Raw genomic sequence first — 20002 nt, forward strand, 5'->3', positions numbered from 1 at the left:
CGGACTTGGGGATGTTGGTTGTTTCGGCCTTGGTTCAGTCCGCACCCCCTTGTTCTTCCTCTGCTGTGGTTCATTCTGGTCCCCCTTCCTCCTTGCTTCCGGCACTGGAGTGTCTGTGGGCTTCGTGGTCAGGGAGGGGGAAGGTAGTTTAGAGGATTCTGAGACTCGGGAAGTTTTGGGGGTTGCCCCTTCCGGGGTGGCGACGGAGGCATTCGATTCGGTTCCTCCAGTTGTTGCATATGAGTCTGACCAGTGGGCCCCCCCCCCCCTCCTTAGTGTTTTATGGCTGTCCTGGCTTCTTCTTTTGAGGCTGGGGCTTTGGAGGACAATTCGGCCCCGGGACCTGGTATAGAGGTTCCCGGGGTTGGGGGGGGGGGGCTGGCTTGGGGACCTTGAGCCCGATTGTACCCCACCTGGGTTGTCCTACCCTTTGAGTGGGGCTTACTGTTACAGGGAGTGGGAGTTTTTCTTCCCTTCCCTCTCTACATATGAGTTGGTTTTGGTGATGGTCCTTCCCCGGTTCAGTTCCGTGTCCCTTCGGGTCTGTCGTTTCCGTCCTTCCTGCGGGTAATTTTAACAACATTCTTATCTGGGACATGTATTCTTCTGCGTCATGTCACAATCATGTAAGAATCGTATCGGGATCCTGCATGACTCTTGGTCAAGTATGCCAATGGGCCCATATGTGCCTCTGTGATTTAGTGCTTGATTATCTAGGGTCTCGAAGGTTTGAGAAGAACTTCGATAATTCACATATTATTGGAACGTCTGTCAGTTTCTGGTGAGGATTACCTCCAATCCTTTCTTGGACTCATTGGCCCACTTCCGTAGTACTTATCATCTTTCAATACTATATCTAATTAATTTCTAATCACATCTCATCTCCGTAGTATGTCTCAGCAATAAAAATAATTGTTAAATAAACATTGTCGGCTACCCTCTCCGAAAGAAGGGTGGAGCCAGCTTGGACCTTACGCATTCTGAGCATGGCCCGAGGGAGATAGTTTTGTTTCTGGACAGTGTAAACATGTGTTGGTTTTCCGCGACCTTTCTCACGGGTAATACACCGCACTAGCTACTCTCTCTCCAATCATAGCCTCCTTGATACTGGGGGAGTTCTGGATTTTCTATATAAGGAAACTAACTAGTTTTTTCTCTGAATGCAGGAATAGGGTGGCTCGGAGTGATGCCCCCTCCACCTCTACTCTACTCTACGCCTACTCTTAAAACGTAAGACATAATATATATATACTCTTATAACTGGACATAATCCACTAGCGATGCTCCCAGAATATTACATGACTGAGCTGTGTCGTGCCACTATAGTGCCTACACTCTACATGCAAGATTATATGGTCTGGCTACACTGTCAGCTAGGCACTGGCTATCGATTTTTGGATAAGGGTTGGGTATTGTTTGTGGTATGTTGATTAGGCACTTTGCGTGCATCTTAACGTTGCCTTAATATGTCCATATATATTATTGTTCGTTACACTGTGGGGCTCAATGATGCGCTTTGGCCTGCTCTGGGGAACGATGCCTGCCACTGCCCCCCGAATGAGAAAGCTGGAGGCAAACCGGGAGTCCCCCTAATATTTGTCGAAACTCTCTGGGGTCACCAATGTAACGTACAATTATGTTACGTTGTTGGGTTGATTAGATACACAGTGTTTAGTGAGTTTCATATTTATTTAGTAGTCCTGGATACAGCAGTGTCGTAGACGTTGGAACTTAACGCAGTCGTCCAGGGCGTGTATTTGGGTCTCAATATAATCCTCGACGTTGTGTTCGTAGGTCTCAATGTTTCGTTTTTAATAGTTTCCTTGGGTCCTAAGGCAATCCTTTACGATAGTAGTAATAGACGTTACCCAAAATTTTGGTAACTTTTGATTGACTTTTTCAGCGACTGAATCATTTCTTGACTGTGGGCACTCATTCACTGACCGTCATTCAGTGCCTGGCTGCACCCTTTTATATACATTGGAATCTCTCTCTGTATATATAGTTGATCTTGTACATTACGTTAGCAATTGCTAATTAAGTCGTGTTAGTTCATCATATTGATTATACTCTCTTGTCCCTAGCTACTGTTATGTTGACCATATTTACGGTCATTTCATTGCATATTTATGCATTTCCTACCTTTATGCTACACATTATTCTGTATATTAGTATGTGCATATTGGCTATACTAATGATAGTGCTAGGCTGGACTATGTACATGTTCAGTTCCCTGATTTTGAACTGACCAGTGTTCAGTTATAGCGCAGAGTTCTTTCCACTTCTTGTATCACACTACCAACTGCCGGGTAGGCAATGTCTGCAGTAGGATGTCAATTTCCATTCAACCACTCCTGCCCCTACAGTTCATTTTCGTTAGGACGGGGGAGCTCGGAATTACAGCCCTGGCTAGGAACTTTTCTTTGAGTTAGTTTTCCATTCGAGAATTTTTATTTTAGTGCAGTACATATCCTAAGTAGTTTTCCTCATACATTACTCAGTGATATGTGCGTTGTTCTGCCCTGCCAGAGCTGGTTGCACCATTCCTGCGGGATGCGGTGTCACTGTTTTCGCTTCATGTCTTGCGTGTTGGCTCGTGGTGCTCGCTTCCTCGTTGGCCTCTGCCTGGGCCCCTGGCTCTTCAGTTTTCATAGCCATTTTGTCCTTGCTGTTTGTGGGGTCTGCTGTTGGGCTGTTTCTGCAAGCGGTTTTTTCTTGTTGTCATCCATTGTCGGTCTTGTTGGTCCTTCAAGGGTTCCGGGGGGTGGGGTTCCTCCAGGACGGGGCAGGTCTGCTCGCCCAGGTTGGTTCTTTCCCGACTAGCTGGGTTTGGTGCCTGGTGCCCTGATGGACATTCCATCTGGTTCCCCTGACAACCTTGGTTTCAGGCACTGCTTGCTCGGTGTCAGTACCCAGGGGTTGTTACGGGGCTGGTTTGGTCTTCTCGAGTCTTTGCATCTGGTACTCTACTTTTAACTCGAGTCTATCACCATCTGTTCATTTTCGTTGGGACAGGGGGAGCTCGGTGGAGATCAGGTGGCTTCGTTGATGGTGTCCCACCTGCGTGCTTCGTCTCGATGGCTGTATGGGGCTTCCTGTCGATCCTTCCTTTTTCTTTTTTTGTCTCTTCGTAGGTATACTTCATTTTTTATTGAGGTGGTCTTGTCCTTTCTCTAGTGGCTGTTTCAGGACCGTCTTCATATGCCACATTCTATCACCTTGTATCATGTGGTGCTGGCAGAGCTGCTATGGCTTGCTTTCAGTTTTGATGTTCCTTCTGCACCATTCCAGAAGCTGTCTAGGGCATTGTTTCACCTCCGGCCTGCTCTTGCGCTGCCTGAGCTGTCCTGTTCTTTGGACATGATGCTCTCTTATCTCTTCCCCCCGGTTGGTTGTGGCCCCCCTTCGGTTCCGGATTGTTTCTCAGGTTTCTACTCCTTTGGGTTCTGGTGTTAGGTTTGTTTGTTGCAGCCATTCTTCTTTTTTCTGGTGAGGTTGGGTTGGCTTGTTTTTCTGGAGGAGGTCCCTGGGTTGTTGTTGCTTGGTTGGTTTTGGCCGGGGGGGTGCATCATCTTGTGTCTGGTTGTGGCTCTCAGCAATTGCCTGTGTGCCGTGGCCTCTGTGGCCCCTGGACATGCTTTGAGTTGCCGGGGGTTTCCTTTGTTCCCTGTTTTGGGGTTTTGGTCTCCTGGGTTGTCTGCAGGGTCCTTTCGGTGTTGCCTGTTGTCGTGCTTTCGGGTTTTAGGCATATGGTTTCTGGCTCCCAGGTTTGTCCCTCTTTTGTCTTTGGGTAGATAACTCCTGGGAGCCGAAGGGGCTCCCCCAGAACTCCCCGCCATTTTCTGAGTGAGACCAGGAGGCTTCTCGGTAACCCTCCCTTCCCCCAGTTGGCTGGGTTTTTCGCATGTTTTGACATCCACCCTCGAACTGACAGGTGGATAGCTGGTGCAATGGGTCTGGGGCTACCCCTTCCCCCTCTCAGGGAGGGGAAGCTGCGTAGACAAGCAGCGCGAAAAGTGTGATGTCATGCTCGTTTTTCAATTGGGGAGTTCTGTTTACTTGTTAGTTTTCTGTAGTACAGTAGTTTTAACCAGATTAGGGGTGTTTAGACCACGAAATTGGTTTTGATTTCTGTGCACGCTTTCCCAGCTGGCCAGCAAGGCGGTGCTGTATCTTGTTTACATGTGACTGTGTGTGTGGCTTGAGTTTTAGAGTTTTTGCCTCCGTCTGGAGGTACTGTGGTACCTGAGCTTACGAATTTAATCCGTTCCCAAAGATGGTTCGTAACCGAAAAATTCGTAAACCGAAATGAATTTTCCCATAAGAAATAATGTAAATTGAATTAATCCATTCCACACTCCCAAAAATATTAACTTCAAAGTAAATTTTATACCTAATTCACCCTAATCTTTAGTACTAAAGTATGTACAGGTTATTGCTTAAATTTATTGATGACTCTTGTTGGTGTATGGAAGACGGTGAGGAGGAGAGAGACGAGGAGAGGTGTTAGTGGTTGAAAGGGGAGTCCCTTTCCATTATAACATCAGGCGGTGATGACTTCTATGGGGTAATCTCTCTCCTATATTTTGGAGGAGTACTACTAGGATCTGGTTGTGGCTCACTGCTTGTTTGTCTTACTAAGAATCTGTCTAAACACACTTGTTTTTCCCTACATTTTAACACTTGTCTGTAGTGAGATATCACATTGTCATTTAAAATGTCAATGCAATGGCCTGCTACAGCTTTATCTGGGTGAGTTTTTTCAACAAAACTTTGCAGTTCTTCCCATACTTCACACATTTTCTTAACCCTCAGCTGCTCGAGGCTATTAGGCCTTCAACACCCACAGACGCAAAAAAATAAAAATAAAAAAGTAATTTTGTTTTATAAAAGTGTTCATTTGTGTTTCCTGATCACGGGAAAAATAATAAAAAAATTGTAAGTGGCATATTTTGGCTGCAATAGGGCGGGGAAAGTCTGGCGAAAAACAGGTGTTGACAGAGCAGGCACCAAATGAGGTCTGCTCCGCCCCAGCTGTCAGTTGGGAGTTGCCACAAATATATTATTACCTAATTATTTCAATGTCTCTGATATTTTCTATTTTTTTTGCAGTAATATTATTCAATAGTGTGTAATGTGATATATTTATATAATAAAATGTGTGAATCATTCCTGTACTCAAAATTATGTTACGCATATTAGTGATTCAATTATTATTTTCATAAAACAATTAACAAATAGTTTTGCTGTTATTACACTATATACTGTTACGGTGCCCTCTCCTATTTCTTTCGTTTGCCTGCTTTAAGAGTCATATCAACTCTCCCTACTGATTCTCTGAGGTACAGGGAGTCTGTTCGTATATGTGTGGCGACCAGACCGGCCGCCAGATAAGGGAGAAATTTACATTATAAGTTCTAGGTAAGGGGAAAGTGGCGCCCTGATATAAATGAAAGAGTATCCCCTACTGCAGATATGACGTTTTGTAAGGGACATTAGCCGATCGCGATTTAGCCGACTTAGGTCGCGGGCGACCAATCAGAGCCCGCCGTGACGTCACCGAGTGCCCCGGGCGGCGCCAACGTCAGAGTTGACCTGACTGTGGAGGTGAGAGGATGCGCCTCGGTCAGCTCTCGAGGATTTGAGGCTCTACAAGCCTTATTCAGTGGATTAAACTAGCCATCGCAGCCCACCATAAGTTATTGGAGACCCTGCGCTTCTGGGAAGCAAAAAAGAACCAAGTTCATTGAGCAGAGGAGTGCCAAACTTGGAAAATAGTCGGCAACGACGCTGGGCGGCGCCGTTGGATGTTGAAGTCTGGAAGGTGCGGCGGGCAGGCCTAGCTGTGACTGGGTCACGTCCACTGAGGGTTTTGGAGGGACGACACCGTTCCTAGGACGAGGATCAATGCCTTGTGGAAGGGACGAGTGTGTGGATATAGTGATTAGCTCAGTGCCCATTGGTGAACCAGGATTGGGATAGCTGAATCTCTGGGATTGGAACGGCGACGACGCGAAGGCTTCACGTCACCTGAGGACCTGTGGAACTTTCCTGGATTGTCGAGGATCAACTCAAGGAAGCGTGGGATCCTCACACCGTCGAGGGACAGGCGCCGTGAGCCAGGAATGTAAAGTAGATCAATTTTCCCTCCCATTACCCCTTGTGTGAGTAGGCTAGATAGGCCACGATGTTTGCTTATGTATGTGGCAGTATGACATTAATACTTTAGTAGTAGAATAGGCTGCAGGGCAGCTTGTGTCCAGGACTGTTGGAGAGGACAGTGTGTGTGGACGGTAGGACAGTTGAAGAAGAGGTGCCGACGTGGTGAAGAGGCCCTTCTGTGAGAGTGTGTGTGACTCTTGTCTAATCTGCCCAGTTGAAGGAGTGGTTGGAGGTCGTGAAAGAAGAGTTACTGAAGATCTCCAGATTTATTATCCTTATTTTCATTTTCATGTATTGCTTGTGATTGTATGTGTGATCATGTAATTTGTGTCAGTAAATTCACACATTTTACCATTGTGTTTAAGTGTGCCTCCATTATAACATTTCTCTATGAGCATACACGAGGGTTATCATAGTACCACCTAGGGAACGTCGCGTTCTCTATAGAAGTTCTTATCGCCTGGAGAGTGGTAAAGCAGCACAGACATATATAAGAGTGTACCCTTAGCCATCCGGCTAGTATCAGAGCCTGACTGGTGGCAACAGGTAACGTAGTGGCTGGAGAGAGGTAAAGCCACACAGACTTTTATGGGAGAGTACCCTGGGCCGACAGTCCAATAGCAGATCTATGGGAGTAGCAACACTCTGGCAACAAACAGCATAGAATACACCCACTGAACTGCATCGCTGGGGTGCAGATATACTAACCCAGCTGGCGACCTTGTTAAGAAGAAGATAGAGAAGGCAGGTGGGAAAGGAGTTCCTGCAACCTTTTTGTCTGGCAGGCAAGACTCAGGGGAATTTATTGTTATAAGGTATGAGTCTTCCTTCACTCCTCCACGGGTCTAGGCCGGAACTGCTGATATCAGTTTCCCCGTGGTTGACTGAAGGGCTTCCAGGGTGAATCAGTGGCACCCCCTTCAGTGGTGGAAGCAAAGACCTGCGGTGGTGGGCATTGCTGGTCCTCTCCTGTGGGACCAAGGAGACTCTGGTGAATCCTGGGAGTTGGAGGGGCTGAGTATTCTGCCTTCTGAGCCCCTAGCAGCCGAGTGTTAGCGGAGCCCCGGCCCACCCCCCGTGACAATACACAAGTTATATATAAGTACAGTATCTGCATGTTTTGTTCATCACAACGAACCACTAAGTTGGTATTGTGAGTCAAAAAGTAACAAGGAGTAACCGCCACTCACCAGCCAGCCACTCACCACCACTCCCTTCCTCGCCAACATCCTCCTCCCACCACCACTCCCTTCCTCGCCAACATCTTCCTCCCACCATATTGTTTTTGTTTTTATTCACTATAAATAAATTAAATAAATAAATAAATAAATAAATAAATAAATAAATGTTTATTTAGGTAAGGTAAAATCTCTTGTACATACAAGAGATTTTACAAAGATTGATGGATTTATAGATAGAGCTAGTACATACAATGCCTAAAGCCACTATTACGCAAAGCGTTTCGGGCAGGAAAAACATTAATGACTAAATCTTAATACTAATTGGGTATAAAGAATAAAATGTGTTGAGAACAAATAAAAATAGAGACAAAAGAGGGGGGAACATGGCTGAAAAAGCAGCACAAATAAAATTAGGTCGACAAACAGCGTTGTTTAAAAGAAACAAAACAGACATGGGTTGACAATAGAGGGGTAAGATAGGTTACAGGGAATTTATTAGGTAGTGCTTCGATTTTATCTTAAACTGGTTGAGAGAGGTACAGTCTTTAACATGGTTGGGAAGGTCACTCCACATTCTGGGTCCCTTGACTTGTAGAGCATTTCTAGTTGGATTAAGTCGTACTCTTGGAATATCAAAACTGTATTTATTTGTGGTGTGGTGCTCATGGGTTCTGTTACAACCTTCAATGAAGCTTTTGAGGTCAGGATTGGCATTACAGTTCAGCATTTTATATATGTGTAATACACATGAGATAATGTGCAGTGACTTAATATCTAACATATTCAGAGATTTGAGTAGGGGTACCGAGTGATGTCTGGGGCCAGAGTTGGATATTGTCCTAATAGCAGCCTTGTGTTGAGTAATTAGAGGACGTAAATGATTTTGGGTAGTAGAGCCCCAAGCACAAATACCATAGTTGAGATACTATATACAGTGATAATTGTAAATCAACCACTATATACAGACGTTATATATAAGTATCTACTGTACATGTTTTGTTCACCATAACTGTTCAACTAAGCTGGTATTGTGCCCAAAGAGCAAAGTGGCCACCTTTACACAGCATGACATGTCATGCAGATGTTGCCACCACCCTCGCCAAAATGGCTTCGTCCATCACTCCCTTTGCTGTTGTTACACTATATATACGCAGTATATATAAGTATCTACATTTGTGTTTATCATAACGAACCACTTAGTATGCTGAGTCAAAAAGTAACAAGGAGTGGCCACCACACCAGCCAACCACTCACCACCATTCCTTCCCTCGCCATCATCCTCCTCCCACTATACTGTCCTTGCTTTTATTCACTATATACAGACGTTATATATATAAGTATCTACACATTTTGTTCACCATAGCAAACCACTAAGCTGGTATAGTAAGTGCAGACAGCAACAGGTGGCCACACATTCGGTAGACGACGCTACAGCCCTCCCACACTCAACATTGCTCCTCCCACAGCACAGTGCAAATTATCACAACAATCCTGCTATTATCAGAATCCTGGTCATTTATATCACAGTCAGGGGGTCTTCTGTAATACTATCATCGCTAAATAATAGCATGTACACATATATATTTTGACATTTTTAGGCGATGCTGTGGTCACAAGCTGAACAGCAGTGCTGTGAGCTCATGTTGCGTGCACCAGCCTTGGTGGTTCACTCAGTACTGAGGCCCCTCACTCCTGGTAATGTTGCCCACGATTTTTATTTAAAATGGCATCTGTTTACAAGAGCCCTGAGGAAGGTTCTCACCTATTTGTGCTTGCGGGGGTTGAGCTTTGGCTCTTTGGTCCCGCCTCTCAACTGTCAGTCAATTGGTATACAGATTCCTGAGTCTACTGGGCTCTATCATATCTACATTTGAAACTGTGTAAGGAGTCAGCCTCCACCACATCACTGTCTAATGCATTCCTTCCCTTAACTATTATGACACTGAAAAAGTTCCTTCTAACGTCTCTGTGGCTCATGTGGGTACTCAGTTTCGACCTGTGTCCCCTTGTTCGCGTCCCACCAGTGTTGAATAGTTTATCCCTGTTTACCCGGACGATTCCTCTGAGGATTTTGAAGGTTGTGATCATGTCTCCCCTTACTCTTCTGTCTTCCAGTGTCGTAAGGTGCATTTCCCGCAGCCTTTCCTCGTAACTCATGCCTCTTAGTTCTGGGACTAGTCTGGTGGCATACCTTTGGACATTTTCCAGCTTCGTCTTGTGCGTGACAAGGTATGGGCTCCATGCTGGGGCCGCATACTCCAGGATTGGTCTTACATATGTGGTGTACAAGATTCTGAATGATTCCTTACAAAGGTTCCTCAACGCTGTTCTGATGTTAGCCAGCCTCACATATGCCGCAGACGTTATTCTTTTTATGTGGGCTTCAGGAGACAGGTTTGGTGTGATATCAACTCCTAGATCTTTCTCTCTGTCCGTTTCATTAAGTACTTCATCTCCTATTCTGTATCCTGTGTCTGGCCTCCTGTTTCCACTGCCTAGTTTCATTACTTTGCATTTACTCGGGTTGAACCTCAACAGCCATTTGTTGGACCATTCACTCAGTCTTTCTAGGTCATCTTGTAACCTCCTACTATCGTCCTCAGCTTCAATCCTCCTCATAATTTTTGCATCATAGGCAAACATTGAGAGAAACGATTCTATGCCCTCTGGGAGATCATTTACATATATCAGAAACAGTATAAACAAGGACTGACCCCTGCGGGACTCCACTCGTAACGTCTCGCCAATCTGAGACCTCACCCCTCACACTGACTCGTTGTCTCCTGTTGCTTAGGTACTCCTTTATCCAATGGAGTACCTTCCCTTTCACTCCAGCCTGCATCTCCAGCTTTTTCACTAGCCTCTTGTGTGGCACTGTATCAAAGGCATTCTGACAATTCAAAAATATGCAGTCTGCCCACCCTTCTCTTTCTTGCCTTGTTTTTGTTGCCTGGTCGTAGAATTCAAGTAACCCTGTAATAATTACCTTTATGTTCAAATACCCAAAAATCCAAAAACACTGAAATTCTTTACAAAGAATTCAGGCGCGATTGTCACTAGGCGGAAGGCACTGTTAAACTGAGGCACGGTCGCTGTGCCACCACACGCTAGGTCGGCCATATGTGTATCAACAAACTACTTTACCCTAGGCAAAGTTCGTAACGCAATTCGGATTTTACGAAGAAATTGGGCTCGTAACCTGAAAATTCGTAAAGAGAGGCATTCGTCAGCCAAGGTATCACTTTACTTCTCCCGGAGCCGTGTGTATATGTAAATGTGTGTGTTTGATTATTTGTATATGAGTAATAGTATGTTTTATGGCCGCCTGTTGTCTCTTTTCCAGGGTGTGTTTTCCGCCAGCAGTTGTGGTGCTTCGGGCTCCATTTTGGGTTCGGGTTCGTTTCCAGGTTCCTTTGGGTTCTTCAGTTTCGTCTCCCGCAGAATTTCCTCTCAAATTTCTCTTGTACAGGTTTGGGTGGCCCTTGGTGGTTTCCTCCAGTGTGACCCAGTCTTGGCCTTTCCTCTGGTCCCGGCCTCTTTTGAGGGGCGGTCCCTGGGTCTTCCTGGCTTGCAGACTGCTGTCTTGCTTTGGCCTGGGCCCTAGCTCTGAGGTTTTCTCCACTCTTTTGTCTATTTTGTTTGCGGTCTAGGTTGTTCTTCAGTTCCTGGCTGCTTCTGCTGTTGCCGACCTCTTTCTGCTTTGTTTGTGATCCGGGGTCGGCGTTCTCGCGCTCCCGGCTGGGTCGTGCCAGGGTTCGGGGTCTCTGCAGGTCAAGGTAGGCCTTGGTGTAAGTTTCTGAGCCTATGCCACCTTCTCGTACAGGGTGTTGGCCCTTTAGTGGGTTGCCCCGTTGCCAGGGTATTGGGGGGGGGGCTCATGCTGTTTGCTCATGCCTGATCCCATGATTTGTGGGTTTTTCGGGTTGTGTCATCCAGCCTGTGGTGGCATTGGGCGGCTCCTCTTCCTACTGGGGGATACGGGGCTGACTTCCCATTCACTCTGTCAGGTCATCTTGGAGTAGGTGAGCTTGGGAGTGGTCGAAACGACCTTATCCTTCAGTTGTGTTTCCCGCCTGTTTCCAGTACCGAAATGGGACTGTGCGGATATGTGGTTCATTCTGGACTTGTCCTATCTGAACCCCTGGATTCGTTGCCCCTCCTTTCGGATGACTACTCTGTCCCTGGTTTGGCTTCTGTTGGAGCCGGGTTGTTGGTTGGTGTTTTTGGATCTCCGGAATGTATATTGGCACCTCCCTATTCATCTGGAATTCAGGGACCGGTTAGGTTTTGTGGTGGGGGGGGGGGGGAGCAGGCTTACTGCTTTCGTTGCCTTCCTTTTGGGTTGAATCTGGTGCATTGCATATTCACGCGTCTTCCCGGTTCGTGGTGGCCCTTCTGCGTCTGCTAGTGGTTCAGGTGTAGGCCTATCTCGACAACTGGTTGGTGTGGGCTCCCAGCCGGTCTGTTTGTCTGCTCACCAGAGGGGTGGTTCTTTCCCAGTTCACCGGATTCTGGTTCCTGGTGAGCTGGAGGAAGTCCCGTCTGGTTCTGTCTATATGTTCGGACCCAGCTGGGCCTCGTGAGGGACTCGGAACACTTCCTTGTCTCTCCCTCCGGAGGCATTGCTGCCGCTGCAGATCTGCCTTCTGCTGTTTTGGGGGTGTTCCTGGGCCATGTGGTGGTTGCTCGAGCAGTTGTGCAGGAGTCTGACCTTCCCCGTGCCGGTTTACTCACTGGGTCGGGTCTGGCTTCAGCATCGGGGCCATTCCTTTCACCTCTCTCGCAATCGGTGGGTTCTGCCTCCAGGGGTTAATGTCCAAAGTTCACGGATTCCTCGGTTCTCGGCTGGGGCTTTGTGACCAGTACTCACCAGGCCGACCAGGGGCGGTGGGCTCCGTCCTTCTGTTGGGCTCACAGCATGGTACGGGATTTCACAGAGGGTTGGCTGTCGCTTTGGAGAGTTCGAGTCACTCGGGGTTCAATGATCCATTTAGACTGCTCTCTGGTGGTACATTGCCTGAACAGATGGGGTTCTCTTTGGTCCTTGGCTCTTTGGGGCTGGTCCCTTTGAGTAAATCATCTGCTGGATTCTCAGGATTTGACTTTCTGTGCAGCTAATATATCCGTGGAGTGCCGACGTCCTAACAGATGGCCTGTCTCGGTTTATTCCCCTGTCCACAGAATGGACGGTCAACGCAGACTCCTTCAGTTGGCTCTGCCAGACGTACGGGCTCCCCAAGGTGGATTTCTTATGTTGACGTGGTCTCAGTGTCTCCCGATATATGTGGCACCATTCTCCGATTGCAGAGCTGTTGCAGTTGACGCCTTTCAGCAGGACTGGTCGTGGTGGGGGCTACCTGTACCTCTTTCCTCCAGTCCAGCTGTTGCTTCGGGTTCTGGTTCATTTGGAGTCTTACCGTGGGAGAGTCGGGCCTCTTCTGGCCCTTTGGTAGCCTTCCCAGCCTTGGTTTCAGGCACTGCTTGCTCGGTGTCTGAACCAGGGGCATTTTCTATGGGTCCGCCGCTTTCAGCAAATTGGAACGGTCAGGTAGACAGCTGGTTCGGTCTACTCCTCTGCTTTTTGCGTCTGGTCTTTTTGACACAGGTTTATCACCTCTTATATGGTGATCAGGTAGCTTCTTTGATGGTGTCCCACATGTGAGCTTCGTCTCGGTGACAGTATGAAGTTTCCTGGTGTTCTTTTCACCATATTCTTTCTCTTTGTAGATTGTCTTCTGATTTGGATTGGATCGGGTCTGTTGCCTCTTACCGTGAGGTGCTGACGGAGCTGCTCCAGCTTGCATTCAGGATGTCACTTCTTCTGTAAAAAAACCACTATCGCAGGCCCTTCACATAATGTGGAGACAAAGCCTAGATACTGGCGTTATCCCTGACATACTAAAAACAGCAGAGATAGCACCACTCCATAAAGGAGGAAATAAGGCAGAGGCAAAAAATTACAGACCGATAGCACTAACATCGCACATCATAAAAATTTTTGAGAGAGTGCTAAGAAGTAAGATCACAAAATACATGGAATCACAGCATCTCCATAACCCCGGACAACATGGTTTCAGAACAGGGCGCTCTTGCCTGTCGCAGTTGCTGGACCACTATGATATGGCATTAGATGCTATGGAAGACAAACAAAATGCTGATGTAATTTACACAGATTTCGCAAAAGCCTTTGATAAATGTGACCATGGTGTTATTGCACATAAAATGCGTTCAAAAGGAATTACCGGGAAAATAGGCAGATGGATCTACAATTTCCTGACTAACAGAACCCAATGTGTAATAGTCAACAAAATAAAATCCAGCCCATCAACCATGAAGAGCTCAGTCCCCCAGGGTACTGTGCTTGCTCCAGTACTTTTTCTCATCCTCATATCGGACATAGACCAGAACACAACCTATAGCACTGTATCATCCTTTGCAGATGACACTAGGATTTTCATGAGAGTTGGCAACATAGAGGACACGGCAAACCTCCAATCAGATGTAGATCAGGTCTTTCTATGGGCTACAGAAAATAATATGGTGTTTAACGAGGATAAGTTCCAGCTCATGCGCTACGGAAAAATTGAAAATATAAAAACAGAAACCACGTACAAAACTCAGGCAAATCATAACATAGAACGAAAAGGCAATGTAAAGGATCTGGGTGTACTCATGTCGGAAGACCTTACCTTTAAAGAACACAATAAAGTAGCCGTCACAACTGCAAGAAAAATGACAGGTTGGATAACAAGAACTTTCCACACTAGAGATGCTATACCGATGATGATACTTTTCAAAACGCTTGTGCTCTCTAGAGTGGAGTACTGCTGCACAATGACAGCCCCTTTCAAAGCTGGAGAAATTGCTGACCTGGAGAGCATGCAGAGATCCTTTACTGCTAGAATCCACTCAGTAAAACATCTAAATTACTGGGACCGACTAAAGAGCCTAAATCTGTACTCCCTTGAGTGCAGGCGGGAGAGATACATAATAATTTACACGTGGAAAATAATTGAGGGGCTGGTACCAAACCTGTACACAGAAATAACATCACATGAGACCAGGAGGCATGCCAGGATGTGCAGAATACCCCCGTTAAAAAGCAGAGGTGCAGCAGGTACTCTGAGAGAGAACTCTATCAACATCAGAGGCCCGAGACTGTTCAATACGCTTCCACTACACATAAGGGGCATAACTGGCCGACCCCTCACAGTGTTCAAGAGAGAACTGGATAAGCACCTCCAAAGGATACCTGATCAACCAGGCTGTGACTCATACGTCAGGCTGCGAGCAGCCGCGTCTAACAGCCTGGTTGATCAGTCCAGCAACCAGGAGGCCTGGTCGACGACCGGGCCACGAGGACACTAAGCCCCGGAAGCACCTCAAGGTAGGTAAGGTGCCCTATTCCGTAAGCTTTCTGGTGCTCTGTTTCATCTCCAGCCTGCTCATGCGCCGCTTGAGCCTTGCTGGTCCTTGGACTGGGTGCTCTTTTTACCCCTCGGTTTGTGGTGGACCCTTCGGTTCAGGACTGTCTTTCTAAGGCGCTGTTTCTGTTGGCATTGTACTCTGGGGGTCTGGTGGGGGAGCTTCCTGCTCTCCTCCGACGCAGGGGTTTCTGATCTTTCAGTCCTGGTGGTCCCTTTGTGCGGTTGCAGCCGTCTCCTCCTTTTCTGGCGAAGAACAAGACGGCGGCTTTCTGGAGGGGCCTTGGGTCATTGATGCTTGGCTGGTCAGACCGGAGGTGCATCAGGTGTTGTGTCCTGTGGCGGCTCTTTGCCATTATCTGCGCGCTTCGGCTTCTGTGGCCGGAGATGCGCTTTGGGTTGATCCGGTTTCCCTCGTTCCTTGTTCCAGGGCTCGGGTCTCCCAGGTCGTCTCCAGGGTTATTAAGTCTAGTCAGCCTGTGGTCTACCCTCATGCCTATGATGTTCGAAAGTTTGTTGCTTTGGTTGCCGAGCTTGGTAACATGTCTTGGGTTGATATTCGGGTGTGGGGGTTTTGGAGGTTGGACAGGGTCCTGGCCACTAATTACTTGGTCATTGTTCCTGGTATTGGTCTCACGTGTGTGGCTTTAGGTCGCAGGTTGCAGCCAGTTGTCTCGACTTCGAGTTGAGGGGCGAGTGGCGGCCGCTTCCTGGGTTAGGCCCTCTTTTTATTTTACTTCTCTTTGGTTTGGTATCTCCAGGGAGCCAGAGGAACTCTACACAGGAAACCAGTGTTGAATGTAATGAAACGCCATTTTCTGGGTGAGTCTCGGAGGCTTCCTGGCACCCTCGCTCCCTAAATTCGGCGGTTTCCATTTTGTTTTTGATGCTCAGCCTCGGAATTGGGGTGTGAGTAATCGGCACGGGAGATCCAGGGTTCCCCCTTCACCCTCCCAAGGAGGGGAGGGCTGTGCGGACAAGTGGTGTAGCGGTGTGTATGATGTTTGCAACCCGTTCTCGCACTTGCTTATAGTCAATATTGCCTTATTAATAAGTGCATATGTGACATACTAATTTATTGTGAATATTTTAGTTTACCTTGAAAAGCTGAATAGAAAACACCCACCTAACCCAACCTTCTTAATATGTTAAGATAATCATCTTATTGCTTCTTAACACTTTGGCGTACCCCGCGCGCCACCCCTCAACTGTGCGATTTGGGTCCCAGGGTTTTACAGGAGCGCGCGTAAATTCTGAAAAGTGTATACTCTCTTCAACTTTGTCACCTTAATTCTCGTCCTACGAGATTAAATTTGGTATCATTGTGTTCGCAATAGAATTCTCTACAGCACTAAATGCATATAAACTCCAAAAGCCCGGCTAATTACCCGCAGCAAACAGAGAAAGTGCGAACGAGTTACCCAGGAGCGCGCAAACGCTATAAAATGTTTTCACTATTTTCACTCTGGTCACCTCAATTTTCGTCCTAGGTCTTTCATTTTCGTCTCAATGGGTTCGCAATAGAATTCTCTAGAGGAACATTAGCATATAAAATAAAAAACCTGGTCACGCTCCAACCGCCGACGAGTTGAAGACGAGCCACGCGTTAGCCGCGAGTGAGCGCTCAGACGCCTTCCAGCTACACTCCCAATTCCCGCCCTTTTCAAGCCTTTCTTTCACAATTTTCTTCCTGGAAGGGCCTTGTTCATGATCACTATCCATCGTGGAGTAAGCGTAGATAGTTTCTAAAGCCGCAGTAAGAAATATAGCCACGGAAAATAGCCGAAATGTTCACAAGTTTGAGATGCCAGGGGAGGCGACATCGGTCACAACAGTGGAGTGAAAACAATGGGCCAATGGCGTGTGCAGAGCCGCCTGTGGGCCACGAGGTGCAACAAAGAAAATGGGAAGACATTGGCGCGCATTTTAAAACCAGTCCCAAAAAAATCGGATAAAAACCTGATTTTTGGTGATTATTTAAAGTGGGTGACGCAATGCTGCGCCATCCCCAGCATTACCGACAGTAAACGGATGACGCAATGCTGCGTCATGCCCGGGCGAAAGTGTTAATTACAATTAGTACTTAACCTATACCTATATTGATATTACAGTTTTATATAAATAATATAACAAAACCAAAATATTTAAATAAATTGTAAAGTAACTCAGGATATTGTCAAATAGTGTATAAAATCTCTAGTGTTTAATAAAACTGAAAAAGAAATTCCTAATATCAAAACTGGTGGTTAGCAACTCTATAGAAAGAGTTTGTACCTTAAAAGCAAAATATAACTTGGCATATACCCCACATGTACTTATTAATCAGACAAATAGTGACTATAAGCAATAAGTCATATATGTACTGTCTTGTGTGAGAGTGGGTTGGATGTTTGCTTGTTTCTTTAGATGGGGGGGGGGGGTTGGAATCTGCCTCTCTATTCGGTCTTTGGTTGCAATTTTTCTTACCATGTGGGGTCTGTTTTGTTATGCCTACCTTTCTGGGTGCTAACCCCAGGCGATGGCAGATATGGAATGTCTCCAAATACATGGGGTTTCCATAGGCCATTGCTCCCTTTGCCTTTGTAGCGAGTAGATTATCCCAATAATATACTCGCTCCAAATGCTTTGTTAATATTCCTGTCAACCTTTGGAGATGAATGAGGTGAGGCGTTGCCCGGGCAACACGGTGAGGTGTTGCCCGAGCATATAAGCAGCAGAATAGCAAACATTAACCAGAGTCTACTTTCAAGTGTGGTCTAGAGCAGACACTTGAAAGTAGACTCTGCTTAATGTTTGCTATTCTGCTGCTTATATGCTCGGGCAACACCTCACCGTGTTGCCCGAGCAACACCTCACCTCATTCATCTCCAAAGGTTGACAGGAATATTAACAAAGCATTTGGAGCGAGTATATTATTGGGATAATCTACTCGCTACACCTTTTTGAGGCGGCCAGGTTCTGGCTTGTGGTCCTCGGTAGGCTGAACTCCAGATGACTGATGACCCCGGACTAATATGCGCATATCAGTCCGATAGCTCCAGAGAGCCGGGGGGGGGGGGGGGGACTCGCCCAGAAAATAGTTTTTTTCGCTGTAAATACATGTAACTTAACCAAATATTCTTTATCCACAGGATACCAAGCCAGAGGAATGTTCAGTGTGTTTTAACAATTATGATGACACTCTGCTACGGCCTCGTAATCTGCCTTGTGGCCACTCATTCTGCTCCCAGTGTATTGACAATGCTATCAAGAATGGTCAGCTGAACTGCCCCAGCTGCCGTGCCCAGCACACTGCCACAGCTGCTACTCAGTTCCCTATCAGTTATGGTATGGAGGCCTTTATCAGAAAACTAAAAGGTATGGAGGTTGTGCCAGTGGAAACGGTACCAGCAAAACCCAATAAAGCTTCGACCAGAGGCATCAGTAAGAAGTTACGTTCCCTGGTGGAGGAGCAGAAGAGCAGCATCAGCAGCCTCATTACCAGCTGTGAAGAGGTACTGTCCCAGCTGGGTGAGTACCAGGGGCAGCTGGGGGACTGGAAGACTCAACACCTCCAGCTCCAGGACAGACTCTATGCTCTGGTAGAGCAGAACAAGTCAGCAATGAAGCTCTTGGAACTGGAGGGGACCAGTGTGGTGGATATGACAACACAAGGAGAGGAAGGGAAGACTCAGCTGCAGGCCATGTTGGGGAGCCTCGACACAGTCAACACAGCACAGGAAGTATTCATGACCATCAACGAAGTTGACCAATGCAACATGGAGGTAGAAGATTGGCTCCAGAAGTGCCAGGAACTCTTCCCAGATGTCAACACTGTCCACACCTCAGTGAAGGTATGCTGCTGAAGGTCACATTGTTCTCACCCAACTGAGTGTAGTATTGCCTCTATATAAACACTTTTGATATGGAGACACATCAAGATGAGAGTAAACTTTATATATATAGGATGATATGGAGACACATCAAGATGAGAGTAAACTTTATATATATAGGATGATATGGAGACACATCAAGATGAGAGTAAACTTTATATATATAGGAAACTTTTCGTTTTAAAGCCTGAAACATTTTTATTAATAAAGTCAACTGTCATCTTGGTGTTTCTCTACATTGTGGTCAGCACTCAGTGTACACTACACTGGTCAGCACTCAGTGTACACTACACTGTGGTCAGCACTCAGTGTACACTACACTGTGGTCAGCACTCAGTGTACACTACACTGTGATCAGCATTCAGTGTACACTACACTGTGGTCAGCACTCAGTGTTCACTACACTGTGGTCAGCACTCAGTGTTCACTACACTGTGGTCAACACACATGTACACTACACTGTGGTCAGCACACAGTGTACACTACACTGTGGTCAGCACACAGTGTTCACTACACTGTGGTCAACACTCAGTGTACACTACACTGTATTCACCTAGTTTTGCTTGCCGGGGTTAAGCTTTGCTCTTTCGGCCCGCCTCTTAACTATCAATCACTCAACTGTTACTACTAATTTTTTTTCTTGGGGGAGCTGCTACGGTCACCCAGAGCTATGCAGGCTGAGATGTATATCCTTAACTTTGGCATCAGTCGATGTGGATGGAGTTCTAGGCCTACAAAATCATGATCACGAGCCAAAACTTGGCCTCATCAGAGAGGCACAAGGAGCAATGGCCTATAGAAATGCACATGTGGTTTTGGAGCATTCTATATCTGCCATCAACCGGGACAGGCACCCAGAAAGGTAAGCACCCCAAAACAAACCCCTATTCTGGTTAAAACGGCAAAAATAGACAAACGAGTGAACAGAACTCCCAAATGAAAACTAGCAAACGAGCATGAGGTCACGCAAGCTGCACCTCATGTCTGCGCAGCTCCAGACCCAGGGAAGCTCCAGACCCTCGTGCCAGCAATCCACACTCCAGTTCTTCGGCTGGTGTGATGCATCGCAGTCGTGTGGCTCCAGCTCCAGACTCTTGTGTTGTGTTGTGCTATGCTTTGGTTCAGTGCTGCTCTTACGGTGGCGTGGGAGCTGGGAGTACTATTCCAAGGTACTCGTGCTGCATGTGCTTAGGGTTCCCTTCTCTAAGTGCCCTGTAAGTACTGCCCTTGGGGCTTGGGGTTATCATCCAGAAGTCATCTTGGGTCTACCTCTGTTGGTCTTTTGCTGCTCAGCGATTGACCGCCCCAAGTGTTTTGGGGGGGGGGGTTCCCGCCCTTATTTACCTTGAGGTAAGTGGTAGCA

The 20002-nt window shown here is 46.8% G+C and overlaps 1 protein-coding gene across 3 annotated transcripts in view; it reads left to right on the forward strand.

Moving 5' to 3' along the window:
- The window catches only part of LOC123772840 (uncharacterized), a 158977-nt gene that overhangs the window by 63673 nt on the left and 75302 nt on the right, over positions 1–20002 (forward strand). For all 3 annotated transcript variants that reach the window (XM_069324435.1, XM_069324434.1, XM_069324436.1), the window contains one exon: positions 17899–18600. In XM_069324435.1, the coding sequence (XP_069180536.1) occupies positions 17899–18600 (702 nt within the window). The remainder of the gene's footprint in view (positions 1–17898; positions 18601–20002) is intronic.

This window comes from Procambarus clarkii, chromosome 14 (assembly GCF_040958095.1).
Source record: "Procambarus clarkii isolate CNS0578487 chromosome 14, FALCON_Pclarkii_2.0, whole genome shotgun sequence".
NCBI lineage: Eukaryota > Metazoa > Arthropoda > Malacostraca > Decapoda > Cambaridae > Procambarus > Procambarus clarkii.